Below are 27,302 nucleotides of genomic sequence, written 5' to 3' on the forward strand. Positions count from 1 at the left end.
CACCAGATTTGAAGACCATTGAGCCATGAAAGGGAAAACATGCTGTGGCCTAGTATTACTAGTATAACTAGCTTGTTGCTGCTTCAACGTATCTCTAAAGCTGGGTTGTAGAAGACTGACAAGGAACAGGTTACCTGTCGTTGACCTACTTTTCGTTAGTTGGCAAGACACTCAAGCACACTTAATGATACACACACACTGAGCAGCTAGTATGCACACACTGAGCAACTGTTGTTCTTTTAAGGACCGTTGCACATAAAATATTCCCGTAATTTCTTGAAACAAGGCAGTTGTGAATTTTCACGAATTGCAGGACTATTTGCAAATTTCAGTTGGGGAAAATGCTACATTGTGGTCTTGGAAGCTGAATCTTGATCTGTTGCAGTCATACCAATATTACCTGACTGTTTTTTATCAAGGTTACAATGGTCAAGGCCATTCTGCTTGTCTATACTGACAATTCATAACTCTAAGCCTATGGTTAAAAAACAACAATTATCGTTCCCTAACATGGTCCTCGAGTTTAACCAAGGTCGTTTCAGGGTCCTCATTGCACAGATGTCAAAGACTACTATCATGAAACAGCTTATAGTCTCTAACATTAGGAGTGGGCACTTCGGTGCCTTCCAATCATAAGGTCCCCGGTTCGAGTCACTCCAAGATTAATGTATGTCGTCCTGTTACAGAGTTGTTGACAATTGACAATTCATAATCATGGACGTTATATGAAATGTAAGAGACTGACTTCGGTCAGCTTGTGGCTTTGATAAGCCAATGAGGCTTCTCTGCGAGTTCCTGCTTGCAGAAGGATCTAAAATACATACATACATACACGCATACACACATACATACTTCATTTGTAGCAGACTGCTAAAATAATACGATGTATCATGAAAAAGCAAGTTTCATTACATTTGAAGAGTGTACGACAATGTTCATTACTTTGTTAAGGAAAATAAAACATAAAAGACAATAGAATAAACATAATTTCTATATGAATGATAGCACACAAAATTAAATTTGTATAACGACTCTGAAGATAATTTGTCTTTGAGACTTTTTTGCGGATGGTTTTTTAAGTGATTGCAGCTGCATAAAATGGTACTGTCAGAGATGAATGATAAAGTTCAATTGCAGAAGAAATGGAATGAAAATAATGAAAAGCATCAAAACTGAATAATCTGAAATGAAATAAAGGGAGATATAATTGAATACTATTTGTAAAATAATTGTCTTTCAGACTTACTGATGGAAGGCTTAATTTCTGCATAGAAATCTTACTATAAGAAAGAAAATGCTTTAATTGGTTTAAACTTTGAAATTTGATAAAGACATTTAACTCTTGAATAAAATATAAAATTAATAGCAGATTTGTTGCATTCTGACCTTATTTACATACTGTTCAAATATAAAATTCGGCTGTTGTCAATGAACGAGTATGCATGGCAAATATTTCCCATGTTCCAGTAGATCTAGGATTCTGGTTTGTGCTCAGATATTATCAGGATGCTTCAAAATTTGACAGTAAAGGAAACAGCTTCACATGTAATCAGCATAACCCCAAAATATTATCAAACTTCAAGATCCACTTTATGGCCACCCTGTAAGCATTTTACCGACCCAGGGCAATACGTAGAATTTTCCTCATTGACATTGGGCGCTTCGGAAGGGTCAGTATCTCTAGACGAGAACTTCTGGAAATGGAATTTCAAGCCAGGTAATATATGTATGGCATCACTGATGAGATTTTAAAATTTCAAGCATTTTGGTCGCCGACTATTTCCCTCCGGGGTTTAATTTCATAAACTACAAACAGGGAGGAGTAAATTGCTGCGAGGAATGCAAGAAGAGAAGACAGGAGGACGATAACGAGATGGCTGCCAAACCAGATCACCAAGGGTCCTACGATGGTGGAGTCGATAATCTGAGCGATAAATATCTGGACACCGATACACGCGATATCCTTTCCGATGCCTCTCCGATAGCCGCGCTTTCCACTCACATACTGAAAGAATTAAAAGGCAGAAGAAAAGTTGCACTGTGCTGATCAAATCAAAGTTAGCTTGGCAACAGAATTGGATAAAAGTATGGATAATAGCTGCCGTCATTTCTTGAAGAGAAGGGAGGGAGGGAGGGAGGGAGGGGGAGTGGTGAAAGAGATGGTGTAGACCAAGAAGTTATCAATCAATCAATCATAAGACATTTATATAGCGCCAAAATCAACAGAAATTGTTCAAAGGCGCTAATACCATAGCGTGTACAACTTAGCCTTGGTCATTGGTAACTTGTCACACCTACACACCAAAATGTGCGCAATTCAATCAATCTCTCCTGGGGCATCACAGTGCACCACAACCAAGTGTCCCCCGGGGGACTTACCTGGTAGTCGTGCTGTAAATATTAGCCGCCACATTAGATATTACAAAAACATCCCTTTCAGCTCTGAATTCTTATCTGTAAAGTCTAATTGTAAAGGGCTGTGGCATCTGCTACAAAAGTGTGGTAGGTTTAAAGCTTTAAGTTTAATCTTTCAAACAGTTACGATATTTAATGCCCGAAAGCCTGTAGTTTCAAAGTCTATTTGATGGCAGGTGGTGACATTACAACGGAACAACTGGAAATTTAAATGTTAAAATGTACATAGCATGCCACTTTTCTCCTCACCTGCCCAACCCAATCCCCAATTTATTCCTCCCCTCCCTCTACTCTCTAATTTTTTCTCCCTCTTTCACTTCCATACTTCCTCTACGTACTTTAACCTCTCGTCACCGCAGAGGCAAGTAACAATAGAAGTGAGACACTGACCTGCTCACTTTCATGATAGACGCTGATGAGGCAGGACGGCAAGGTGAGAAGTATGAAGAACATGACACCAAAGGAAGAACAAAGGACCATTGTTCCGATCGGAGTCCAGGTCACCAGAGCCATGCTTCCCGTACAGATGGCGAAGAACAATTGCCCAAACACGTAGACTGTTCGATGACTCACGTACGACGCCAGTTTTGAATATATCCCTTGAGAGACAGTGAGACGTTACACCAGATTAGAATGTTCACCTTGCAAAATATGATGAATTAAAGTTTATAAGTCCCCCTCACACCCCCCTAAGAAAACTTCCCTAGCCAAGAAATGCACAAAGGTTGATGGGTGCGTGCAGCTCAATTGCTTCCAGCTATTGCTTCTTCCTAGGAAACTGAGGGTAGAGCCAAGATTGTTCATAAGGAGGGTTGGGAAAGGAGTGGGGAGGGAGGTGGGGGGGGGGTAATAACGTAACAAAACATATGTTACTTGATATTCAGAGTTTATACAAAGGTGGCCTGGAACATAAAACAAGTACCAAGATATCATCTGATTGTTACACTGAGATACTAATAGCTCTAAGGAATCAAGCAAACTTATATTGCCACTTTCATGCTAGTCCCACTGGCATCCATGTTATCTCTAAAATTATATTGATTTACTCTATTTAAGGTTGAGTTGTATTCACAAATTTCCTGATACAGGTCTACAGTGAAAATGCTACAAATCCGTTTTGAATTGTTTCAGTTTGGACATTGCACAACACATTACATTACATCAGCCATAATCCATCCTAGGATACTAATGACTGTGGCTTGTTCTGGTAGTCATGGAGGGATAGAATGAGAAATCCTACAAGCTAATAGAATAACCCGAGTTCATTCATTGAATTTTGAAAATGATATTTAGTTGCTGTTTTAATTTAAAAAAATGCATGACGAGAAGTAGTCCATTAACCATACTGTAGGCTGCATTTTTCCGCTCTTTTGACCTCAACTTACTGAAACCTTATCTCTCCTGCGAACAGACAGGTGAGTTTGGAAGAGTTGGTTTGTTCACACCTTGCCATGTCTGCCTTGATCTGATAGTGATTTGGCTACTAGCTGTGTGATGAGTTGCATAATAGACGAATAGGCAGCTCAACTAAGATGCGAAAAGATGGGACTGATCACTCAGTTAACCAACTGGAAAGAAACCTGCCGTTCAGTTCAAATGACGGGTCTTTGGATGCAACATATAGCTAATGGAAACTTTCACGGTATGTGCATTGCAACTGATTCAGCTTTTCATACTTTCATCGGTTATGCTAGCCTTCTGAGAAGTAATATCCCTTTACCTGCAGTTATTGCACATGAGAATGAAAAGATGCAGAGGCCCCAACAACCAACTTGGACACCCTTGTCATAAAGTGCTCTGGCCTCTGACCCCTCAGCTGCCATTGGATTGCCTTCAAAAGAGAAGAAAAGAAATCAATATGACATTAACAATCCAATACCTTAAACCATCTTATTGATCATGGCTGCTTTAATAGGTTAGAGCTTACAAACTATATCAGAGAATCAAAAACCAGAAAAATGAACATTATGAGAGATGTATAGGGTGAGCAAACTTGTACAGACGTCTGAAGTAATCAGGGATATGAAGGCCCTATTAAAGACTGTCTGAAGTAATCAGGGATATGAAGAAGACTTTGAAAGACAGCAGAAACTACAATGTTAATGTTTATCTTAGAGGAAAGGGTCAAAGGAATGTTAAGTTAAAGAAACAATAAACAGTGATGTAATATTCTTTAAAGGAAACTGAAAAAATTAAAGGGAAGTTGATTCTTACACTGATAGGTTGAAATGAACATAGCAGATTTTTGTTAAAACTGTGGATATGAGAGAGATACTAAAATCATTGTCCTATGGCAAAATTTTGAACGAACCTTTGTAAACGGCTTGTGCCATATAGTCGGTAAAGAACAGGAGCACCACCAGATATGACAACCAACCCAGAAAATGATTAAAGCAAAGGTGTGCCAGCTCCCTTGGCATGTAAATAATGGACCTCAGAAGATCCTTTATGGATCCTGGTTCACCTCCATCATCATCATCATCGTCATCAGTGTCATTATCTTCTTCACCACTTTGCGATCCCTCGAAGCCCTGCACCACACTTGGCATGGATCCCTTCAAAGAGTGAATGCGAGTCCTACCAGAACGCAGTTGCCTTTGAATGTTCATGGGATCGGACAAGAGAGGCCTTGTCTCATCCAAGGCGTCTGTGTCCTGTTGGGATGATATCCTCTGGATATCCAAGGCTTGTAAAGGTACCTCAGGGATACTAAACAAGTTAAGTATAAACGAAACAGTAGCCAGAGTTCCAACCATCGTGAAGATGATTCGTTCTTGATGACCGATTACGGAAAGGATTGTTGACTCCCAGTTAATGCCGTTTAAGGTATAACCTAAGCCTCCTCCAACACCTAAATGACAAGAAGGCAAAAAAAAAAAAAAAAAATTAAGAAAACTTATATTTTAGGGGTTGGTGGAATTGGATTATATTCCACCTCTTTTCTCTCCTCAACTGCTATTGTATTAGTACAGATCTTTTATAGTTTGTGTCTCTCTTGTTCAACATGCAAAAATGAAACCACACATATTCTATTTTCATAGCAGCCATAACAAAGATAATATTACCTACCTCCTAGGAGGGTGCGCAAGCTCAGAGCAAATTCTGTGTCTTTGATACAGCAGACATCTATCAAGTACGCCCTGGCTGGACAGTCACCCGAGTTTGCACTGAAGTCCATAAGAAACATACCAAGCAATGTAATGATGAGCCCAATTAAATGACTATCTGAAACAGTCAAAATATGAAACAGATCATTATGCCATGTTACTGTATAAAGCTAAAAAGGTTGCTTACACATGTACGTCTTTTGCATGCAGACACTGTATGACATTGCACGCACTTTCAGCAAGTTGGTTGACTCCAAATGGAGCTACTGTAATAATACTAACTTCCTGCCTGCAACATAATATGAAATCTAAGCTGAGAGCCATGCCTAAGTAGTCACTCGTAATATTAAAGAAGCTGCCTTCCAGACGTTTCAGACCTACAGTATTTATATATTGAATGAAACAAAATAACAAGATTTGCATGCTCCAAGATGGTGACTTTCGTCTGCTTACATAGTCAGCTGCTTGCAATATTCAACTGTGCTGAGGACCCTCTGATCAGCTGTGTAGATAACCAAGGATAGCTTTGTTAGTAAGGGCATGGATGGTATCACATTCTCAGTGTACTGAGACGTAATTGACCAACTTAACGCCTCATTCTGCATTCCATTACGGACACACGCATTACTGGTAACTTTTCATGACTGTCTACCCTGCCTTTTTCCACGGAGACATACAGGTAACCATAGCACACAACCACAGAAATATGATGAGCTGCTTTTCTCTCCAACTTTTGGTCCCTTCACAATTTAAAGGCTGGGCGAATGACTCTGAAACCAACCTTCTATTTAATCATCAAATGAATGACAGACCAACCTAGAATGACATTTCAAGTTTCAACACCATTGGGTCCTTAAAGAAATGTGTAATGTATTGTTTATATCTGATTAGTGGAGCTATAAAAGTCTTAGACTGTTTTTGTGTGTGTGTTTCTGATGAAAATATAGGATGAGGATTTCAGGGTGTGGAAATCTTGCATCATGTGCACAGAATCCAGATTTGCACTGGGCTTGACTTCCTGAGTGTGTTCATATAACTTGCCTGGAAGGCAATTCATCAATGCAACATATGTATTGATGTAGGGGAAAAAAGTGGCTTGTAGCTTACATTTCACATTTATGAACAGTACAGTAAGTTGCAATTTGAAAACTGCAAAGTTCAAGGTTTTTTTTAGTCTGGACATCTCACATAACTTCACAGCAGTTAAGTCCTAGTGACTCTTACACTCACATATTCAGCTTGTCACAGCCACACTTTCAGGTGTGCACGATTCTATCTGTCCGCATTGGGCCATAGTTCATTGCTTAATGATTTTACAAGATATCTTACATCATGTATTTGTGTTCATGCTACCATATACATTTAAGGCTTTCCAGTACGGCACATACAACTATGAACCAACCTTGTGTATCTCCTAAAAGCATTCCAATGTCCCCACCATTCAGCAGAAAAGTCAAACCAATTATCATGCCGATGACAAAGGCTAAAACAAAAGGTCTCCTCCTGCCCCATTTAGACCGGCATCTGTCGCTCAAAGACCCTATGATGGGTGTAAAGATGAAGCCAAGGATGGGACTTATCATCCAGGTGATGCTGTACAGCTGATTCGGGAGTCCCAGCTGTAAAAGGATCGGTGTTACTAATGCTGTCTCTGTTGCATACAATATTTCCAAACCAAATTGGAACATGTTGTTTCTGTACAGCTGCCAAAATGTTCTGCTTGGTGTACGATCTACTTCATCAAACACAGATACATCACTTGTCGATTCTCTATGCAATCTTGGGCTAGCAAGACTATCATTAGACAACTGCATGAAACTAGCATCATCGTTCATCACAGTGATTGAGCGACTCATGCGGTGAGACCAGCTGGTGGTTCGTGATCTTCGAGCTGCTACTGCTCTTTGCTTTTGTTGCTGGAACAAAATGTGAGGATGACCTTCAGGTAGTGATGACCCATAATTCATTCTTCTGCTCCCAGGTGAGGTTGGCATTGATGGAGAAATTTGTGTGTGTTGAATCATGGCAGTCAAACCATCATTGTCACACCTCTCACTAGCCATTATTTCAACCTTTTCTAAACAAAGAAATGAAAAAGAAAGTCAGGATACATGTGGATCACTGCTTTTGTTTCAGGAAGGTTTTAATGTATCAATTAACAGAATTTGATATACATTTTTGACCTGCATTACTCATGACTATAGATGAAACTTGCAAGTAAAGGAATACTAGCCTAGTAGAAATTCAGTGAAATCATGTAGAGTTGCAGGAAAGGCTTGGCCTGTAGAGGTTACTTGTTAGGCCTGGCCTTAAAGTTATCACAAAACCACTATAATCTGAATAAATGGGCATCACAATATCCAGGGACCTACTCTAACCATGCCTAGGCTACAGTGTAGGCTTGTAAATAAATTAGGCCTAAGCAAGTTGGTGCTTTTACTAGTTAGACCAAGTAATATGCAAGCGTTTGTGTGTTTGATATGCTACGCAAGCAGCAATCATTCTTTGCCTACTGTACATATCATTACGTCCAACGCCTGAAGGCGTGTAGCCGTTAGGCCAAGCCTAGCCTGGTAGAACTGTATTGTATACTTCACTTTCTTCTTAAGTGTTGCTAGGCTAGCCTATTTATTTGGTAGCAAGTATTTTAAGGCTTAATCTTAATGACAAAACCCAGATATTACTTCAAATGGTTGCAAATACCACAAAATGCCTTATGCATAAAGCCATATTAGTATTTTATCGTATCATCGGCATTACCTTCGCGTTTTCAGCAAATTAAAACCAACATAGCGATAATAGTGCCTGTTTCCACGCTGAACTGTGTTTGAGGGGTCAGTGTTGTACTACAAAACCTTCCAAGGCCAACACAATCTGAATCTTTCCTTTATGTCAAGCCCAGTGGCGTACCTAGATTGGTTGGCACCAGGGTGGACCCTTCCTTTGCCACCCCGTGAAGGGGATGCCGTCCCGGGGGAGGGTCGTAAGGGGAGGGTATGTTGTTTGTTTATGTAAGGTGGCTTAGATGCAAAACTATACTATTTTTGGCAAAGCTTTGAACATGATTTGAATGCTCATAGTGAATGTTACTTAACTTTTCCGATTCTTTGTTGAAAATATTCAATTTTTAGTAGACAACTTAGATCGGCGGAAATCACCACAATAATTTGAAAACATATGGGAAATTTCCACCTTTCCTCTATAGCTAGCCGATTCTAGCATTGTCATAAATAATTTCAAACCAGAAACATCATTAAAAAAATAGTGTCATTTATGCGAGTAGCTTATATTTTTTAAACAGTAAAGTATTTGTTCGGGGAGGGGTGGCATGGCGCCCCCAGGCTGGTACCCGGGGCGGACCCCTCCTTTTCCCCCCGCATAGTACGCCACTGGTCAAGCAACCGAGCCTACCTGCGCCTGCCATGGATTCCACGTTATGGCAGAGGGCTTACTGTTAATTAGCTATCCGCCACATTAAAAGGTGTTTTCTGGAGTGGTGGAAATCATCTTTTTCTATGGCAGAAACTGCCTTTTTCGTTAACTTTAGAATATATTGTGGGCCTCTGTTGTCGCTTTCACTCCTAAAAAAGGTTATGGACAAACGTACAAATCGATACCTTTGACTGAAATAATCAGTTTTACCCTGGAGGTGATACATCCTTGTTGCGAGTCTTTTCTGTTCACACGCCACCTACAAAGTCATTACAAACACTTTTGGAAGTTTTGAGGTGGGGAGGTTATATAGTGTGTATGTAGGGATATTGTTATAGGTTCATAGGTACTGAACAAGGGTTGATTGCATTCTGCCAAAGATGAAGGTTAACTTGCTGGTATTTTTGCTTCTGTGGAGCACATCCCTTGCCTCTCATAATTTGGAAGTAGTTTCAACCACAGCATTTAACTTATTTGTCGATGGAGTGCTTGTAGTAAACCATTCACCAAATTCACCGTTTGTTCTGGTCGGAAATTCAGATTATGGCTACGTTAGCGAATTTGGCAATTTCAGAATAAAAGATATTTTACAAGAAAAAGTCTTTTTAAATGAATACCGTTCGGTAGAAAATTCAAACGGCACTGAAATCGTTTTCAGCGCTTGTCCTGAAGTTGAGGTAAGTTGGTAAATACTGAATAATTGTACACATCCTTGACGAAGGTTTAGCTTGTATATTGGTTATACTGGAAAATAAAATTACTGCCGTAATGATGATTTGTTGTAAATAACATTTAGTTACCCAACCGTATAGTGTCTATCATTACTATTTTATAACCAGCATCTAGACGACCTGCCAGAAGGAATGGAAAACACCATCAACTGATCCTAACACAGTGGCGCGGGGGGGGGGGGGGTGGGGCAAAGCAGTCGGGTGGGGGGAGGGATTTTGAAGTTTCGAGCTACTTACCTAAATTATAATAGATTTTGCCTCAGAATACACCATTTGAAGTTTCTGTGACCTCATTACAGTCCCCTCCTTTATCAAATCCCTCATTAGCCTCTGGCCCTATATATACACCACAAAAGTTCAATGGGTATTGCTATCCCGAATAATGCCAGGATTAAGGACCATTACCCGCCAAGTCAATAAAGAAATTATGATGAATTACGATTGAATCAAGAGGTAAATTTACGGATGTAACATTGATCATGAGTACTGGCCGGATTCGACTAACTTTCCAGAACTATTTTTTCCCAAACAAGCCGAAATTAACAATGCTTTGGGTCGCACGTTATGGGGCATCTGACCACTGATTGATTCAATAATATACCTACTTATTCCATAGTATTGCAAATCAGTTTTCCTAACAATGTTCCTCAGTGGCGTCGCCAAGCCCCTGACGGGGAGAGGTTTCAAGGGGCAAATCATTTGATACATTGTGGTTTTCATTGTTTCTAGAAGTTATATATATTAGCTTCAATCTGCACAATTTTGAAGGCAAACGTATGTTAATTATAACCAGTATGGCAGTCGGATATGCGCAGCTAGACAACCAGCTAATCATAACCAAGACAGGCGTAAACTTTGTGTACTTATTTTCTCACTGTATTTGTTTGGTAAACTTATATACAAGATAAATGATATATAATAATACTTAAACATTACGAATCTAATCACTAAACTAAATACGATAATGATTGTACTCCGAACAGTGTCATGCTAACATTTTCGGTTATGACGTATATAGAATAAGTATGACTGAGTATGATAGAGACGAGAATAAAGTCGGTTTCATCTAATAACCCTACTACGAAAATGTACCTTCAGATTAACTAACTGGTTAACATATTAATCTAACCGATAACATCAAAGAACTGGAAGATAGAAACTACAAGGGCAAAACAAGTAAATTAATTACAACATGAAGTATATGATCATATCCGATACATAACAAAGACTTGAGACACAAAGTAATGATAACTGTATGCAAACATATTGTATGTGACTGTGCTCTCATGGTACACATTGAGTTACCGGTAAATAAGGTGATTATACTCCTAAGGTGTGATCAACGTTCTAAACAATGCATGTCAACAAAGTAACAGGTCACTTCCAAAATTCTAGTGAACAATTGAGTACTTACGGGCTATTAATTAGCCACGACTACAACTAAAGTTTAGCGGCAAAAGAGAGGCTGGTAGGGGAATAACACGTACAGTGTTGCCACCAATACATAAACACTTGATTCACAAGTAAACAACCTGCTGAAACAAACTATCAAAAATAACTGAGACAACTGTGGCTGGACTGAGGGTAGAACGATGTGACCCCTGCGACTCTAGACCCAACCTACAGGCTTTCAATCTTAGAGTAGAAAGGACACTGCATAATTAATAGGTGTAATTTACAAATCTACAGGGCATAATCTAAAGGGCATAACAACAGCCAAAAGGGTTTCACCATTGTATGAAACACAAGCAACTGTTCTGGACAATAAACACGTAACATGTTGGAGTATGATATAAGACAGCCAAAACTTGTTCAACGGACTTATGCAAGCTTGTTCTCAAAACAAATCCACCGGCGAACAATCGTTGTCAACAATAATATATATCATATGATTTGTTTGATATATAGTATACATTTGATTTTTATGTTATTACATAAATATTTAAGGATGTTACTTTTTATTTTATATATATATTTTATGCTTTTGTTTATCCCTGTGCCGAGGTTTCTATGGTTGACGTTCCATGGGGTATGTGCCCTTCTTGGCCCTTTAACCTGTTATGATATGTATGTTGTTATTTTATGTTATATTGCAATCTCTTAGTATTGACATTGGTTGTAAATCAACTCTGGTCTGGAAGTAAGCGATCCTTGATCAACTCGACCAGGTAGCTTTTCGTTGTTTGAATTCCTGTCACTATCATGTTATTAGAAATTACGCAATACTGATAGGAAACTGAACAAAAAGACAATAAAATGGTTTCACAACATTCTAAAACTATGGCCATATCTAACGTTTAGAGCAATGTGTGAATTAATTTTGAACACATTGTTTTTATTGTTCTGTTAGCAATGTTTAGAGTGTTATAGGTTTAGGATAATTTATTGACTTTGTATACGAGGGCATGATCCCTTACATTACAGAAACTTCAACAGGGGTGCAACTGTAGGCAAAGAATGTGTACGAAACAATGCAAGCACCCGTAGTGCACATACATATATTCTAATCAGCTCAATCTCCCGATGAAATATAGAACTTTTCTACCGGGTTAAAGTAAGAATTACGGATTTCATATATAGCGTTTATTACATGACATACACCGCTGAGGCTATCTGCTAAGCCACTAGAAAATGAAAGCCGCAACATTCGCTTATCTCCTTTCAAGTATATTATTTTGTATATTTTATAGTATGTTGTATTTCACGTACAAGCAATATAACAATATATGTAAGTTATATTACACTTTTAGCTTGGTTAGCGATGCCACTCATGATATGTTTTAAGTGATTTGAGATAACTATATATTTCATAGGAGACAGATGCATATATATATGGTGCTAAGCTGCTAAACATGTTGTTATGCACATATTACTCATTATACCTCGAGTTTTAACTTAATAGTTATGTACATTGGTTCACAAAATATTATATTTGTGATTACGTTAACTGATAGCCTGCAGTGCAGGGCCATAACTTGCGGGGGAGGGCAGGGGCTGCTCCTCCCTCAGAGTTTCCTCTTCCTAAATGAAAGTAGGGCTACGATAATTTGAACGCCTGGACAGTGTCAGCTGCATTTATAAATACAGTTACATGGGACTTAATATCGGAGGCTAACCCAATCGAACCCCATCGACGGCTATAGTTGTGATGGCAATTTCAAGCTGGTTGAGTTCGCAGTGTTTTATCTTTCGCTACTTTAACGACTATACTGTCTGTACTGTGAACTTGTTGCTGTAGTGTCAACAGAAACCTTAGTAATCGTCGAGAAATACAATGAACTTTGAAACCTCACAAAAAAAGTAAACAGTTCTTATAGCTCAATGCAGCCTTTAATACCTTTATCCATCATTATCAGCGTTGTCTGGAAGTTTTTATAATCCTCGATGAAAAAGGCCGAGTTGTAAAAACAGATCATGTGAATTTTTCGCACGCTCCTTGAGCTAAAACTCGCATATCATTCTGTACTGCCCAATGTCAACTTTAATCTCTCTCGGTAATCTCTCTCGGTAAAACCGACAAATCTGTCACCCATAATCATAACTTTTATACTTGGTGACATGATTACACCAAGCAAATTTGAAAGCGAGGTGCATTCTCTCACTCTCATTGGAGGACTCTATCAATTGCCAATGTTTAACGTTCTTGATTTAAAATAAAATTCCACTCAATCTGTCAAAAAATTGCCCTAATTGCAAAATTATATATTTTGTCGGTTTTCGACAGACAGATATCTTGTAAAAAATAATATGAAAATATACATTCATGGAGGTTACAGAACTGAGCCATAATGGCGCAAGGCTTTATAACAAAATGGCGACTCTTGCCTGTTCTACGTCGATAGAGAACAGCTGTAAAGTAGTATACATTGGTTTGAATGGCATAAATAATTATTCGACATTTGGAGGCATAATAATTAATTTCCCATTATTATGTTAATTAGGTAATCAGTGTAGAGAAGAGCATGCGCATGGCGTTCACATGTTTGTTGTCTTGTCATTTATAGTAGAATATAAACCACCAGGCTATAGGTTCTATTGACTGAGCAAGTCAGCCAGACCCTTGTCTTCAAATCGGTGGCGCCTTGCCTGCATGCCTGGCAAGGGAGGCTACAACCAGAGGTCAATCAGTGGCGCAGGAAAACATTGAAAATGGACGGGAATGGGCAAATGTAATAAGTATATAGTGTATTTCCATTCTCAAAAGATAATTATATACGGAAAGGGCAAAACTTGGGGTCCGTTGACATAACTATCCCCAAGGGCCCATCAGACTTCGATGCCCCCCCTACTCCCGCGTAATTATTAATGTTGTGCTTGTTTTGTAACGAGTCATAGCTCGAGTGAATGCTCAAGGTGACGCAACTCGGACTTGCGGAAATGTTAACCATTAAAATAACACAATGATTACAGGTACTCACCTGAATCCGGTCGCGAACTTGCAATGAGTTGAATCGAAGATTCAGATGAAGACTTTAACATATCCAATGACAATAAACAAGCATCGGATCGAGGAATGACATCATCTTCGATAAATTTAATGTTTATTTATTATCTGACAGCTAGAGTAAGTGAGTCATTTTAGACAATGAACATAACGGTTTAATATTAACTTCATATACGGTTATAAAGGGTATTGTCATGTTATGTCATGTTATCTTTAAATATTAAAGATCTTATAGCAACTATGTCGATATTCGACATATTTCACGCTCTCGAGATCGATGATAAGGAGAAAGTTCAGGTTTTTGGTTTTTAGATTTTAGAACGCAGGTGTTCGAACTATACAAGCACGCAGGTAGACGAAGCATACCTTTCTTTGCTTCTTTTCATAATTGGTTACTTGAAACAATGCTCTAATTAATAGTAAAGCTTTTAGGGTTGTGCGTATTTTAGCCAATGATCATTAAATGACATTATAGTAATCTCCATTAGCGATCTAGGACGAGCTCTGTCGTTATCGCGCAGGTTTATCAGATCGGGAGATATCATTGGAATCGTGGACGTGGACGTGCTGTTTATTCCTAAAACTGATTCGACTTATTTTACCATCGATTATTCATCGTGGTTAAACAACATAATTTGATAACCCTCACGTATGACGTTATAGGTCACGTCATACACATGCTTCTGCATCCTTCAACACGTCACTTTACCCACCAATTACACATTTCAGTTACTCCAATCCCTTCACTTCATTTAGCCATGTGTCAATCATGTGCTGGCTTAATACCAGCTACACGACTCCCCAACCTCAGTAGTATGGTATATTATGAAGCCTGCACTTGTGGTTTATGCATAAATTATGCATCTTTTTTTGCATACGGTATCAGATGTCTTATTCTCTTACAGGTGACTGTTTTAATCACAGACGTTGGCGGTTTGACGTATATAACCGTTACACAAGCTTCGAGTAACTTCAACCGCTTCTGGTTCCGAATCATGTCAACCGGAAGTGACGAACATGTTTATGGCGGTGGTGAACAATTTTCATACTTTGATCTAAACGGGAGGAATTATCCACTTTGGCTCCAAGAACAGGTGCAAATTTTAAATTTTACATTACAAACAAAAACATGCATCATCGTGGATTAAAATGATAGTAAGGGGAATTTTGTTTTGGCTAACTGGTGAGAGAAATGATCATATTCTAAACATCCTAGTGAGCTTTGCATTCAATTCCTAAGTATCGTTTTCGAGACACAATTCTGATCCGATTGTCCCCTGTTTGGCTGTTTCATTAAGATGCCAAACAAACACCTCAAAAAATATCAAATAAACAGTGCAAATTGCATTGATTTGCTGGTATAATGATTATCTAAAGATAAGTTTTGTTTTCCTCTCATTCCAACCTTTTCAATATATCAAACCTATTCTAAACTGTAAGGTTAGTTTACTAGTTTGGACCAATACATATTATATTACTTCATACCTTTTCAGGGAGTTGGTAGAAACAAGAGCACATACACGACCTTCTTAGCGGATCAAGACAGTGGGTCTGGGGGAGACTATTACTCAACCTATTGGGTTCAACCAACCTTTGTGTCGTCCAGGAAATACTTTGCTCACTTTACAAGCTCTACTAATGGGCAACTCGATTTCAGGAACGACGGTTTCCACGAGGTTGAAATTTGGAATGCACCAGGTATAGTTTTAAGGGAACATATGAAAAAGCTCCTTCTGACAAGAATATGCATGATACAAGTTTCCTATAGCAGCAGGGCAAGGTATGGGCACAAAGAGGATGATGTTGTTGGCAAAAGATATACACATCAGCACACGCACCGAATGGAAATATATTATTTCCCTATTAACAATATTCTTTCCAGACAGTTACCACCTCTCCAAGTCTTCCAGGTTACTTTTGATAGAAAAGTAGCCCTACCCCATCTAACACTTTATAATTTATTTACACGTTGGGTATATCTCTTTTAGACTCAGAGATATTCCCTGGGCAGCTCGTGATTGGAACGGCAACTACATTTCCAGATCTCTTAACCAAGTTGACTGGGCTCCTTGGTCGTCAGCCCAAGCTGCCTGACTGGTTGTATAACGGCGTCATCTTGGGAGTTCAAGGCGGTACAGAAGCAATGCTAGGGTATCTTGAGCAAGCTCAGGTAAGGTAACATTCATCACTTATACCTTTGCGTGATGAAGTTGCATAGTAAAGATTTCAATTTATAAGAGTTAGCCGGAAGAAAAAACCTGAAAGGAGACATAAACCCAAGCATCATCATGAATCAATGTGAACAACTTCTCCAAACAGTTAAGAAAAATCTTATATCATTGAGGATATATCAAAGATTTAATGTTCCTTCACACAGAAGATATGACATCACCGAGTCTTCTACGAGAACCAAAAGTTGGTCGTCAACATTTTCGGTGGGTCGCAAACATATTCAGGAGTATGAAAATAGATCTACAGTTGTCGAAGCTTGTCAACGGAGATCGATTAAGCTATGTTGTTAACATCAGGTCCATAACTCATGCTAACTTCATGGATTCTGAGCATCGAATCTGACGTGTGGTGAACTGGTGGGTGGTGGCTCATTCCTCATGGATGCCCTGGGTCATTGCTATAATAGTGTGCATAATGCGATCAACTTCATGATTGCATTGTCCTGTGTCTCTTAGTTAGGGTCCAACGGATGTGAGCGTGCATCAGGTCGGGAAATAACGTCAAATACGTTTCTTACACAATTTAGCGAACTAAATAGTGTGATACTTTACAAGAACAAAGCGCCAAGAATGAAACTCTCAGACAAGAAAAGAATATCATTTCTCGAAAGCGCTGAATTATCAAAATAAAAGAAGTGATCGCTTTGGGAGTACCGATAATCTATTGTATTAAAATATTCGATCTATCTCTTGATCGTAGGTTTAGGTAAGTCCACTTACCAAAGTATCAATGTGATACTAAATGTTTACGGGAACAATATTTTAACTTGGGGACTGCTTCCCGCTTCCACCTTCACCTCATTAGGATTATCGACAGCCACAGGAATAACACAAAGTAAATAAATAAACTTGTCATTTGGTATGCCAAGTGCATTGGAAGAAAACGGAACATATTAATTGTTGAGGGCAGCTCATCATAACAGTGACAGTAATAGCATAGGCCTACTGTTATGTATACTCCTCAAGTTTGATGTTCTTTGGCAAAAATTCCTGTCATTGATATATGAATGTCTTTGCATTGAATATTGGTATAGTTCTTAGCATGATTCAACAGTTGATTTCTGATCCAGGTAGGTGTTCTTTACAGGACCTCCTAGTATTCTTTGTTTGTTCTCCCGCAGTAGCCTTATATAAACATGCTGATTTCTACATTCTCCTATATGTTTATATAAGTATTCAACGCGATCACTTAAACTTGCAGCTCAAAATTGCAAGTGTGTTCGGGACAACGACTTTCTGACGTTTGTAAGATCAAGCTGAATAATTATGTAACATATTAATATGCACCGTAGCCGCGACGGAACCTCAGCATCCAACAATTATTTGTTCTGCTGGGATTACAAGTCTATAGTGTAGGTGCCACCACATGTTGTGGCGCCTAACAACAACACTGAACATACAGGTCCACTGTTAGGTAAGCTTTTCTTCATCATGATCATCATTTTTTCCCTTCAGAACGAGGGAATGAAAGTCGCCGGGCTTTGGATCCAGGACTATGCAGGTAGGATCACAACCTCGTTCGGCCGACGGCTATTTTGGAATTGGCAATGGGACCCCGAGCAGTATCCTGATCTGGACACGGAGATCATTCGGTTGAAAGAGGAGGAGAATATACGCTTGTTTGCTTACATGAACCCGAATCTGAATCGTGAGGGTAACATGTTCGTCGAGGCAGAAGATTTGGGATATTTGATTCGAAATAGTTCAGGCCAAACTTATTTGATTGATTATGGTGAGTTCTTCTGTGGAATCGTTGATCTTACGAGCCCCGAAGCATTTGATTGGTATAAGGCCAAAATAAAAACCAACATGATCGAATTTGGCTTCGACGGTTGGATGGCTGACTTTGGGGAGTACCTTCCTCCGGATGCAGTCTTTGACAACGGCGTCTCCGGGGAAGAAATGCACAACCTTTGGCCTGTTCTCTGGGCAAAGGCGAACCGTGAGGCAGTGGAAGAGGCGGGCAGACTAGGTGATATAGTGTTCTGGATGCGTGCTGGATTTACTGGGTCTCAAAACTACAGTGTTATGACTTGGTCAGGGGACCAATTGGTCGACTTTAGCACAGCAGATGGCTTGGCCTCAGTTATAACGGGTACATTATCTTTGGGGATGTCAGGCTATGGACTGAATCATTTTGACATTGGTGGATACACGTCTTTATATGGTGTTATAAGAACGGAAGAACTTCTCTTAAGATATGCGGAGCTAGCAGCCTTTACACCAATGATGAGAAGTCACGAAGGAAACCGCCCGGACGAAAATTGGCAGTATTATTCCAGTGTACACAGTATGAAGATGCTGGGACGCGCAACCGAGATCTATATCCTAATGAGGAACTATACGCAAAGTGTATTGGAAGAGGTGTATACATTAGGTTATCCAGCACAACGACCTCTTTTCTTTCATTACGATAATGACCCTCTGTCATTCGATGATTCAATGAAATATCAATATTTACTGGGGAAGGATGTTCTCGTAGCACCGGTTTATTTACCTTCCTCAGAGACTGGTGATAGATGGACCCTTTACCTTCCGCCCGATGACTGGGTCTATCTTTGGGATGGTACGGCTTATGATGATGGGGGCGAATATGTTACTGTCGATGCTCCATTGGGAACTATTCCTGTCTTTTATCGAAAAGACTCGACGTATGCGCAATTCTTTCAAAACGTTGCAGCTAGTAAGTCAATTTTCCTTATTTTTGTTCTCAACTGTGAAGCCCCACGGGGATTTGACTGCATTGCAGTCCTCATATATGTTAGGATTGCCTCCATTAAACTTGTGATGCATCAAAAGGCAGTGAAATATAAAGCTTTTTGTTCTTAATAAAATAATTGTCATTATTATGTAAACTTAAATACTTTACCTGACTGAAAACTTCAACCGCAACTTCTATTAAAGTAGTGATTAATGAAAAGCACAACAAGTTAAACTATATCATTATTGGCATCGGGCCCTCGAAGCCAAGGAGGCCCGAAGTGAACACAACGTCAATGGGCCTCCGAGAACACTTCCAGGTAAGAAACACCAACTTCCTATTTGGATTGTATACCAGAAACACTTGATGGGAGGAGGTGGGGTGGGGGGGGGGCGGGGCAATCATAGGGTTTCAGAGGGCACAGGATGATGTCAAAATGTCATGCTGGAACCTTTATCAACCCAAGAACAACTGGTTGACTGAAAAATGCAAAAACAACTTCTATCAAATGAATAAGAAAAGACAAATATAACAACTTTAGTCATTTCATTGGTGGCCACGAGAAATCCTTTGTTTGTTGCCGAAATTCTTATTATAAACATAAAGCGAAAGAGCTAGTTTGAGGAATTTCAGTTATCATGCTAATCAGTTTAACGTTGATGACGATGGGTGTATGTCTTCCTAAAGGAACGGTTTGCCACTTTCAAATCGGCCCAGGATCTTCTAGGATATGTACTCATTTTATACTCTCAATGTGTGTTGCCAAATTTTAACTTCGACCTTTCTAGCTTACTCGGCCTTAAAGCTCAGTGAAAATAACACTTTCTATGCAATTTTCTATTAATTATTATTTTTTTATTGAGTTATCTGTCCTTAAAACATTTTGGGCTGAATAAAAATTCGCCAGATTTTTTAACGAGTCCGTAGATGCTACAAACTTCAATCAAACTTTGCAAGCCTGCCCAACAGACCATGCGCCAATCAAATCTCTCTGTTTTGTTCACGACGGTGAACTGTGTGCTAGCCTGTGTTAGGTCCATATTTTAATAGTATCTTTCTTTCAGTCTTACCCATAAAGCTTGCGAAATTTTGTCATTTCCTTCCATGATATTGGGTATAAAAAGTGGACGATACGAGTTTAGCAGGTTACATTTTTGTAATTAACATACTGATATGGGCGGTCGCAGTGATTTGACGGCAAATCGTTTGCGCCAAAAGGGCAACAGAAAATAAATTTTGCGACAGCTTTTCTCCATTAAACCTACCCGGTCAGATTGCATTAGAATAAGAAACAAGGAATCTGCCTCGGAAGGTTGTTTTCCGAAATTCATCAGCAAACCCACATTGAGACTTTAAGCTTTAGTTTATTGTATTGTATACATGTAATGATGGTTTTGAAATTGTTCAGACAATTAGCGAGCCTCGCAATCGAATAGCCATACGTGAGACAAATGTAACAAATATATCGAAGCTGCTCTCAGTACTAAAATCAACATCTCAAGAGCACTTTGACCGACGGTAAATTGCTAAGTTCAAACTTCAAGGAGTAGCTTAGCTTTACAGTGTCTCCGAAAGATAAACTGATGATTAATTGCTTTAGGCGTTATCATGGAAATTGTAAAACAACTAACACACGGGTTAAAACTTGCAGTAAGTACTATATTCTAAAGTAACATGTTACACAACATGTTACACAATTACCAACATCCCTTTGAATTTTCCGTTTGAACGCTATTTTAGTAGTTCGTTTCAGACAACAAAATGCCAAAATCGGTGATTAGTGCTATACGACCGTTATTGTGTACTAGGTAATAGACATAGCCTGTTTACATGTATCTGCTATGAAAGTATGACAATCATATGAATAAGTCCAACTGATTGCAGTAGTGGAAAAATTGTTGACGTATTCAACAAACGTGTTCTTGTATTAAGTAGTGTATAAAAATTGAAGATATATTTGTACACTGGCATTTTTGCGTGCTATTGAGGCTTACGATAACGTTGTCAAGCGTAAATTTAATCCGTACTCCAAACACTCTCATTGGCAGAGTACGGGAAAGAATAACATCAAGTTCAGACGCTTTTATTCAGAATTGTCATGTACTGCTTATGTATGTATGAGCAATTAAATACCCAGAAGAGGATCTCTTTGCAAATATTTTCTCCCCGAAGAGCTTTACCATATAAACTGAGAAACTATGCCTTTGTTTGTTTCATATTAGATCTTGTAAGCATACTGCAAAACCATTGTCTCGTCTTATCAAAATCTTATTTACATTGCCTATAAATATAACGCTCGTTGAGTAGACCTATAAAGATTTATGGACCATGATTTCAACTCCCAACATTCTCTAGTTATCGTTTTAACTGTTTTTAATCTTCTTTTATAGACACTCCTGCTATTCTGCCGACTACTACTATGGACCCAGTCCCCACATCAACGGCGTCAATAGCTTCAATGCCTTCGGAGTTTGTACTATTAGTTACAATTTTCCTAGTGGGAAAAATTTGGACTCCATGAACAACTTTACTTACTCTACAGGGACTATTATTTTCTGTTGTCGTAAAGTAGATGTTTCGTCATGTGTATGAGCTTTTTAAACCTTTTAAACAAAAATCACAACAGACCCATGAACTTTAATCGTCATCAGTATTGTGACCAATTGTTTAGCCTACTGAAATTGCTAGAAGTTGCCAAAAAAGACATTAATGGAGATTCTGATTCTATTACTTTTTCACAGACATTGAGGAAGTGTTAAAATGGACAATTAAACATCTCAGTGTGTAGAAATAGCTACGTAGTAGAGGCAGTAACATGCTTGTTGAAATTTGATCATGATTGCCATGAAAATCATCGAGTGTCTAGGCCTACGTATTGAGAATATTAAACTACTTATTAGGTTGTCTTTGTTCTACGTATTGAGAATATTAAACTACTTATTGGGGTGTTTTTGTCTACGTATTGAGTAAATTATACTACGTATCGAGTGCCTTGATCAACATATTGTGTATATACTTATCTACGTATGACACCTGCCTACTTTGAACTGTTATGGATCATCCGCATACCAATCGAATAAATCCAAGCTCAAACTTCGTGAAGTAATCGACTGTTAGATATACGTTTAATCATTCCCCTTCTTTTGTGTCTTTGTCTAGTTCAATTTTCTCCGCACAAATGTCTGCGAATAAATTGTACTGGCGGGTTGATCGGAGCAGCGAGGGAAAGACTTTTGATACAGTTCAGCAATATTTCACTTTTTAAAATTGTCCCAGTTATAACGACCTGATAGAATGTAATGAGATTACGACATGAAAACGTTTCCACATTTCAGATTACAATAAGGAACCTTTTTTCTTCTTCAAGTTTTAAATAACGTACGAATTCTAAATCAAATAACTTCACATGAGGCATTAATGCGAACGGACCACAACTGATAATGATAATGTAATTGTATATATGATTACATAGTCATTTCATACGACAATATACTGATTAAACAAGATAATATATATATATATATATATAAGATACACGATGATAATAAGAAACTACACGATGATAAATAGCAATGTAGTCTACGGTTATAATAACAAAAGTTCATGGTAATTATAAGAAACTATGTCTATAATAAGAAATTACACGACTGTAATAAGAAAGTACACGATGATAATCTAAACTGCATACGATGAAAAGCGCAGCGTCTGCATATGCGTTGGCATATGTATGAGATTTTGAACATTTGTATTATTTTTAACAGGGTTAAGAATTCCCTCTAGATTGCTGTCATCACAACTGTGTACCTACTGTAATTCTGTTCCGGCCGTCGACCAGATTATAAGAACTTATGTATAGTAAGTTGTTATTGGTTATACGAGTAAGCGCGTCACACACACAAACAACACTCGACAACAGTGAAACATAACAATCAGCTATAACTTGTGAGTCGTGATGTCCACCTTGTGAATAATATGCGTGTTCATATGGATATCGTTAGCAGTTTTTATAGCATCGTGTATATGATTATTATTATCATCGTGTATCTTCCTAATATTATCTCGGACTTTAACATGATCACCATGTAAAATATTATCATAATCATGAAAAATGAGTATTTTCTGCAAATTAACAATAAATTTATATTATAATTATGATATAATTAATATTATTATGATATAATAACATAATGATTGTAATCATGATATAAAATCACGTTACCACATCATTTGTGTACCATTTGGCGTTCCATAGTGAACTGAGTACCTCAGTACGGTTACCCGAAACTCGGTTAGATAATTCTATCACGCTTCTCGGCCATTTGGCTAAAGTCGTGTGCAAACGGTACACGATAGATCGCTCACCAACCTTTGACCTGATCATGTGTAGCAAGGGCGTAGGAACCGGGGGGCTGGGGGGGGGGGGGGGCGCCAGCCCCCCCCAGTGAAAAACATGGAGGGGCGGAAGTATCATTCCGCCCCCCCCCCCGCTTCGCAAGTCAAAAAACCCCTTTTTCATTTCCAAATGAGAAAAAAATCTCATTTGGAGCACCAAATTGCATCTAAGGCCAGGTGAAAATGCAAAATTATATACAAAATGGAGTGGGTGGGTTGAAGTGTGCTATATTGCACCAAATTGCATCTGAGGCCACCTGGAAATGCAAAAAAAATCCAAAGGGGAGGGGGACACCCCCTCCCCTTAGACCCCTCCCCCAGGCCGGCCATCAGTCTTCAGCCCCCCCCACTCAAAAGTACCTTCCTACGCCACTGATGTGTAGTATCTATTCCCTTTTTCCAAGGAACTTGTGATACTCACTTAATGTAGCGTCGTTATGACCATACGGTTACAGTTCCGATTGGGGGTTGAGAGCGGACCAAGTTGTTTGGGATTCGTGGCTCAATACATCAAGTTATACAAATATAACTTAACAAAAAACTCAAAGTCACTGCTATGTTGTCTTCAGTATTTTTCATTTTGTTTATGTCTGTTATATTTTCAAATCCCGTCCACTCAAAACAACCACAATGAGAGCAGATACTTGCATGACCAGCATATCTGTGTAGTATCTGTTCCCTTTCAAGAGGAATGGTGATACACCCGACGATGATCACACAGTCACAGTCCCGATGCAAGAGGACTGGGGTCGAGAGCGGATCAGTCGTTCGGTAGTTTTTCGTGCCTAGGTTCTTTCCTGGTTGACTTTTCTTAAAAAGTATCTGTTCATGAAATACACTTAGGCATAGTATGTAGTATAATGTCGTGATGTCACTGTATGCCAATTAGCATTGGCACTTTATTTGCACATAGTAAATGTAGGTTACCCTCACATACTTTACATATATGTAAGTGTGTGTGTGTGTGTTTGTGATATGAGGGGAACACAGCCAAGTGACTGATAAAGTCATAAATAGGACATGTGACATAATCGCCCGGGTGCGTTTTGGCTCTCTACGGGCCTAACTGGTGTTTGGGGGAGTTCTCGGGCGACCGAATGGAGTTGAGGATCGAATCAATTTCCATTTTCATTCACCTTTTTGACCTTCACATGATGAAAATAATTGAAAAAGTATGTCTTACTTCGATCGATTACTATCTCATCTTTAGTCATCTTCGATGGGTCTTGTAAAATTGTTCAAAAACCGCAATACCGCTAAGCAATAATGTTGCCAGCCATCCATTGAGCTGGAAGTGTCCAACAACTATAACATCATCACTAGGACATTCCAAAGTCCTCTCCGTCTTTACAGCACGCCGCACTGCATTTTATAACCCCAAGAGGGATTTTCTTTTCCCTCTTTCTCACGCCCCCCCCTCCGCCCCTACCAATCTACCCCACACCTCCAGCCTCCATCAAACCTTCGTCCTGCAACACCAATCAGTTAATGTCGCTTCAGCCGACAGAGCAGAGACATCCCCCTCCCTCATAAGCACACACACATCACCACCACCAACAGTAGGGAGGGGATGTTGTGTGCTTCCATGCATGGTAGGTCAGTGTGTTCATTTGTATCAGAGATTTTTGGATGAGAATGTTCTTTGGTTGAGTTATTAGAAGTCCTAAAACAATTATGGACTTGCATTAACAGAAGTAACAGAAAACTGAAGTGATGTTACGACGCTATCTTTAATTTGGAGGTATGTGCAGAAACATGGCCGTTTGGAACAGAGATATTTATAGAAATATTAGTAGCACTCAACAACCAAACAACCAATAGGGTGCAACGTACATAATATCGTGTCGCAACATTAGTTTTTCAAACAGCAGTGATCATGTCAACGGAATCTATGAGAGGCGACTCAAATACCTTTTTTTTCAAATCGATAGGAGGAGGAAACTTATTTTTTTCCCGTTCGTTTATTTCTTTGTTATATAGATATAAGATACAATTTTCATGTTCAATAACGTATCGGCAAAAGGAGAGGGGGAGGGGGCGGCGGTGAAGGGAGAGTAGCTATGACATTGAAAGGGATGCTACTGCCTCCTATAACTTTATAGACTTTATAGAGATTTTAGCTGCTGATAGGGTCGACCATGTCAGAATGTTGACAAAATGAATTGCACATATAAAAGCTATAAAAACATCCAAACCCCGTCCTCGTCACCGTCCCTTCCTCATTACCATTCAGTCTTTCAAAGAACAAGATGATCAAGTTGGCTGATTATAGATCAAACTTTGATATTTATAAAGATGATTCTAATATTTTGTATTAAACTAAATACACACTTCTACATGTGTGTGGAACACAAGGGGGGAGGGGGTGCAAACACGCAAATGCCGCAGTTTCAGAGGATCAATAAACACATCAAGTCACTGCGGACTAAACAAGTCTTGTAGTTGAAGAATTCCCGATCCCCGTGTTTCCCAAATTTACTTGCATAAACTCAAAACCATATGAATCCTATTTCAGGTTTCGAAATACTGTGCTATTTCCAGCCATTCAGATCCCTAAATAAGATTAGTCACATGTTTATATTTAACGTGTTTGACTTAATTAGTATGGTCCCTTCCTCATTCAAAAAGGTCTTGAAATGTGAATAGGTATTGTTTGTTGAAATTTCAGGCTTAATCCCAGTTCACGATCTGCCTATTGTACATTTACGTCTTGAAAGGAAGCGACATTCATACTGCTTGCTGCAATGTAAACAAAGACATTGAAGCGTGAGCTTCTTGTTAATAAAGATATTAAGATCCGTCGTTCTAAATGAGAGTAAAACAGGATGAAAAGAGAGCTCGTTGAAGGCAGTGTCATTTACTGTTACCAATAGATTATATCCAACCAATAATACCAATTTAAGCTCGTTAAAAATTAACTTGTCAAATGGCTCAGAGGGTAGAGCAGTGGACTGGTAACTTGATGAAACTGAGTTCGACGCCATCAATGGTTGGTTATACACGTTTAAAATTTATTTTTCCCTATCAGTAGTCGACGCTGAAGTCTTGATATATTAATTCAACCATATAATTTACTAGCTGATGTGATAGCCGATGCTGTTAAGAGGGTGACGAAAGACTCATTCCTCGTCGGTCGTGTAAATCGTGGCTAGGGTTCAAGAACGGCCTGAGGCGATAATACCTCTTGCTGTGGCATGGTGCTTTTTGTAGCCTAGGATCCCGTACCATGTCTCCCTTGTTGTCGCAAAAGAACCCGGGAGGATGCGCAGAGGGTCGGTCAAATCGACCAGAAGCGTACAAGTTGGCGTGTGTGAATCCTTGTCTTTGGCCAGAGTGCGAGACACTCTCTGCGACCGGCATGCGTGCAGCCACCGTCCACTGAATAAGTGGCCTGGTGAGGCGCTATTCTTCCAAAAGTGAGTCTACGGATGCCTTTAAAAGCCATATCATTATTTTATATTAAAAAACACCCTGTTTCAAACTAGCGTCATCGAATTCCTTAAAAGCCGTTTTTTTTTCTTGTCACTCTGAAGGTGAATGGATTTTATGAGTTGTTTGTGGTAAGCCAAGCAACGCATTCAGACAGTCATGGGGTTAACAAGGGTTTGCAGGAACTTAATTAAACTCATTGTTTGACATAAATGTGTTGGTAAAGATTTACTAACAAAACCTACACCAAAACAAGCATTTTATTCGTTGCAATGCCAGAGACATCGAACCCAGCGAGACCATGAGATAACATTTTAATATACATAGAATTCATTCTATATCACTTCTGGAAGAAAGCCAAAGTGTACCAGTGTCAATATGGTCCCATTCTAAGCCACAGTGTTGTAGCAAATTCTCATA

General features: G+C 39.0%; 2 protein-coding genes across 3 annotated transcripts; one reads left to right on the forward strand and one right to left on the reverse strand.

The window, feature by feature from the left end:
* Window positions 1-21: 21 nt before the first annotated feature.
* On the reverse strand, window positions 22-8,402 carry LOC139975785 (membrane-associated transporter protein-like). 2 transcript variants are annotated; one of them, XM_071983954.1, is made up of 7 exons: window positions 8,283-8,402; window positions 6,925-7,599; window positions 5,485-5,640; window positions 4,727-5,266; window positions 4,136-4,246; window positions 2,814-3,014; window positions 22-2,005 (listed from the first exon to the last, which is right to left on the reverse strand). In XM_071983954.1, the coding sequence occupies exons 2-7, from the start codon at window positions 7,583-7,585 to the stop codon at window positions 1,800-1,802; spliced, it is 1,875 nt and encodes a 624-aa protein (XP_071840055.1). In that variant the 5' UTR covers window positions 7,586-7,599; window positions 8,283-8,402; the 3' UTR covers window positions 22-1,799. The 2 variants fall into 2 exon arrangements, with proteins under 2 accessions (XP_071840055.1, XP_071840054.1); XM_071983953.1 differs by having other exon boundaries at window positions 2,806-3,014.
* Window positions 8,403-9,242: 840 nt separating this feature from the next.
* LOC139975783 (sulfoquinovosidase-like) lies at window positions 9,243-24,004 on the forward strand. The gene is made up of 6 exons (XM_071983949.1): window positions 9,243-9,631; window positions 15,035-15,223; window positions 15,623-15,827; window positions 16,118-16,299; window positions 17,816-19,043; window positions 21,452-24,004. Exons 1-6 carry the CDS (start codon window positions 9,335-9,337, stop codon window positions 21,580-21,582), a joined length of 2,232 nt encoding a protein of 743 aa, XP_071840050.1. The 5' UTR covers window positions 9,243-9,334; the 3' UTR covers window positions 21,583-24,004.
* Window positions 24,005-27,302: the final 3,298 nt, after the last annotated feature.

The sequence above is a fragment of the Apostichopus japonicus genome, chromosome 11 (genome assembly GCF_037975245.1).
Source record: "Apostichopus japonicus isolate 1M-3 chromosome 11, ASM3797524v1, whole genome shotgun sequence".
Lineage (NCBI taxonomy): Eukaryota > Metazoa > Echinodermata > Holothuroidea > Aspidochirotida > Stichopodidae > Apostichopus > Apostichopus japonicus.

What these genes read in the sequence shown, in the direction of transcription:
- LOC139975785 (XM_071983953.1), bottom strand. Translation starts at nt 7,585, where the DNA reads ATGGCTAGTGAGAGGTGTGACAATGATGGTTTGACTGCCATGATTCAA. An exon ending in GCTTTTAGGAGATACACAAG is followed by an intron (nt 5,641 to 6,924) that starts GTTGGTTCATAG and finishes TGACTGTTTCAG; the next exon opens with ATAGTCATTTAATTGGGCTC. An exon ending in TCTATCATGAAAGTGAGCAG is followed by an intron (nt 2,006 to 2,805) that starts GTCAGTGTCTCA and finishes TAATTCTTTCAG; the next exon opens with TATGTGAGTGGAAAGCGCGG.
- LOC139975783 (XM_071983949.1), top strand. Translation starts at nt 9,335, where the DNA reads ATGAAGGTTAACTTGCTGGTATTTTTGCTTCTGTGGAGCACATCCCTT. An exon ending in CACTTTGGCTCCAAGAACAG is followed by an intron (nt 15,224 to 15,622) that starts GTGCAAATTTTA and finishes ATACCTTTTCAG; the next exon opens with GGAGTTGGTAGAAACAAGAG. An exon ending in GGTATCTTGAGCAAGCTCAG is followed by an intron (nt 16,300 to 17,815) that starts GTAAGGTAACAT and finishes TTTTCCCTTCAG; the next exon opens with AACGAGGGAATGAAAGTCGC.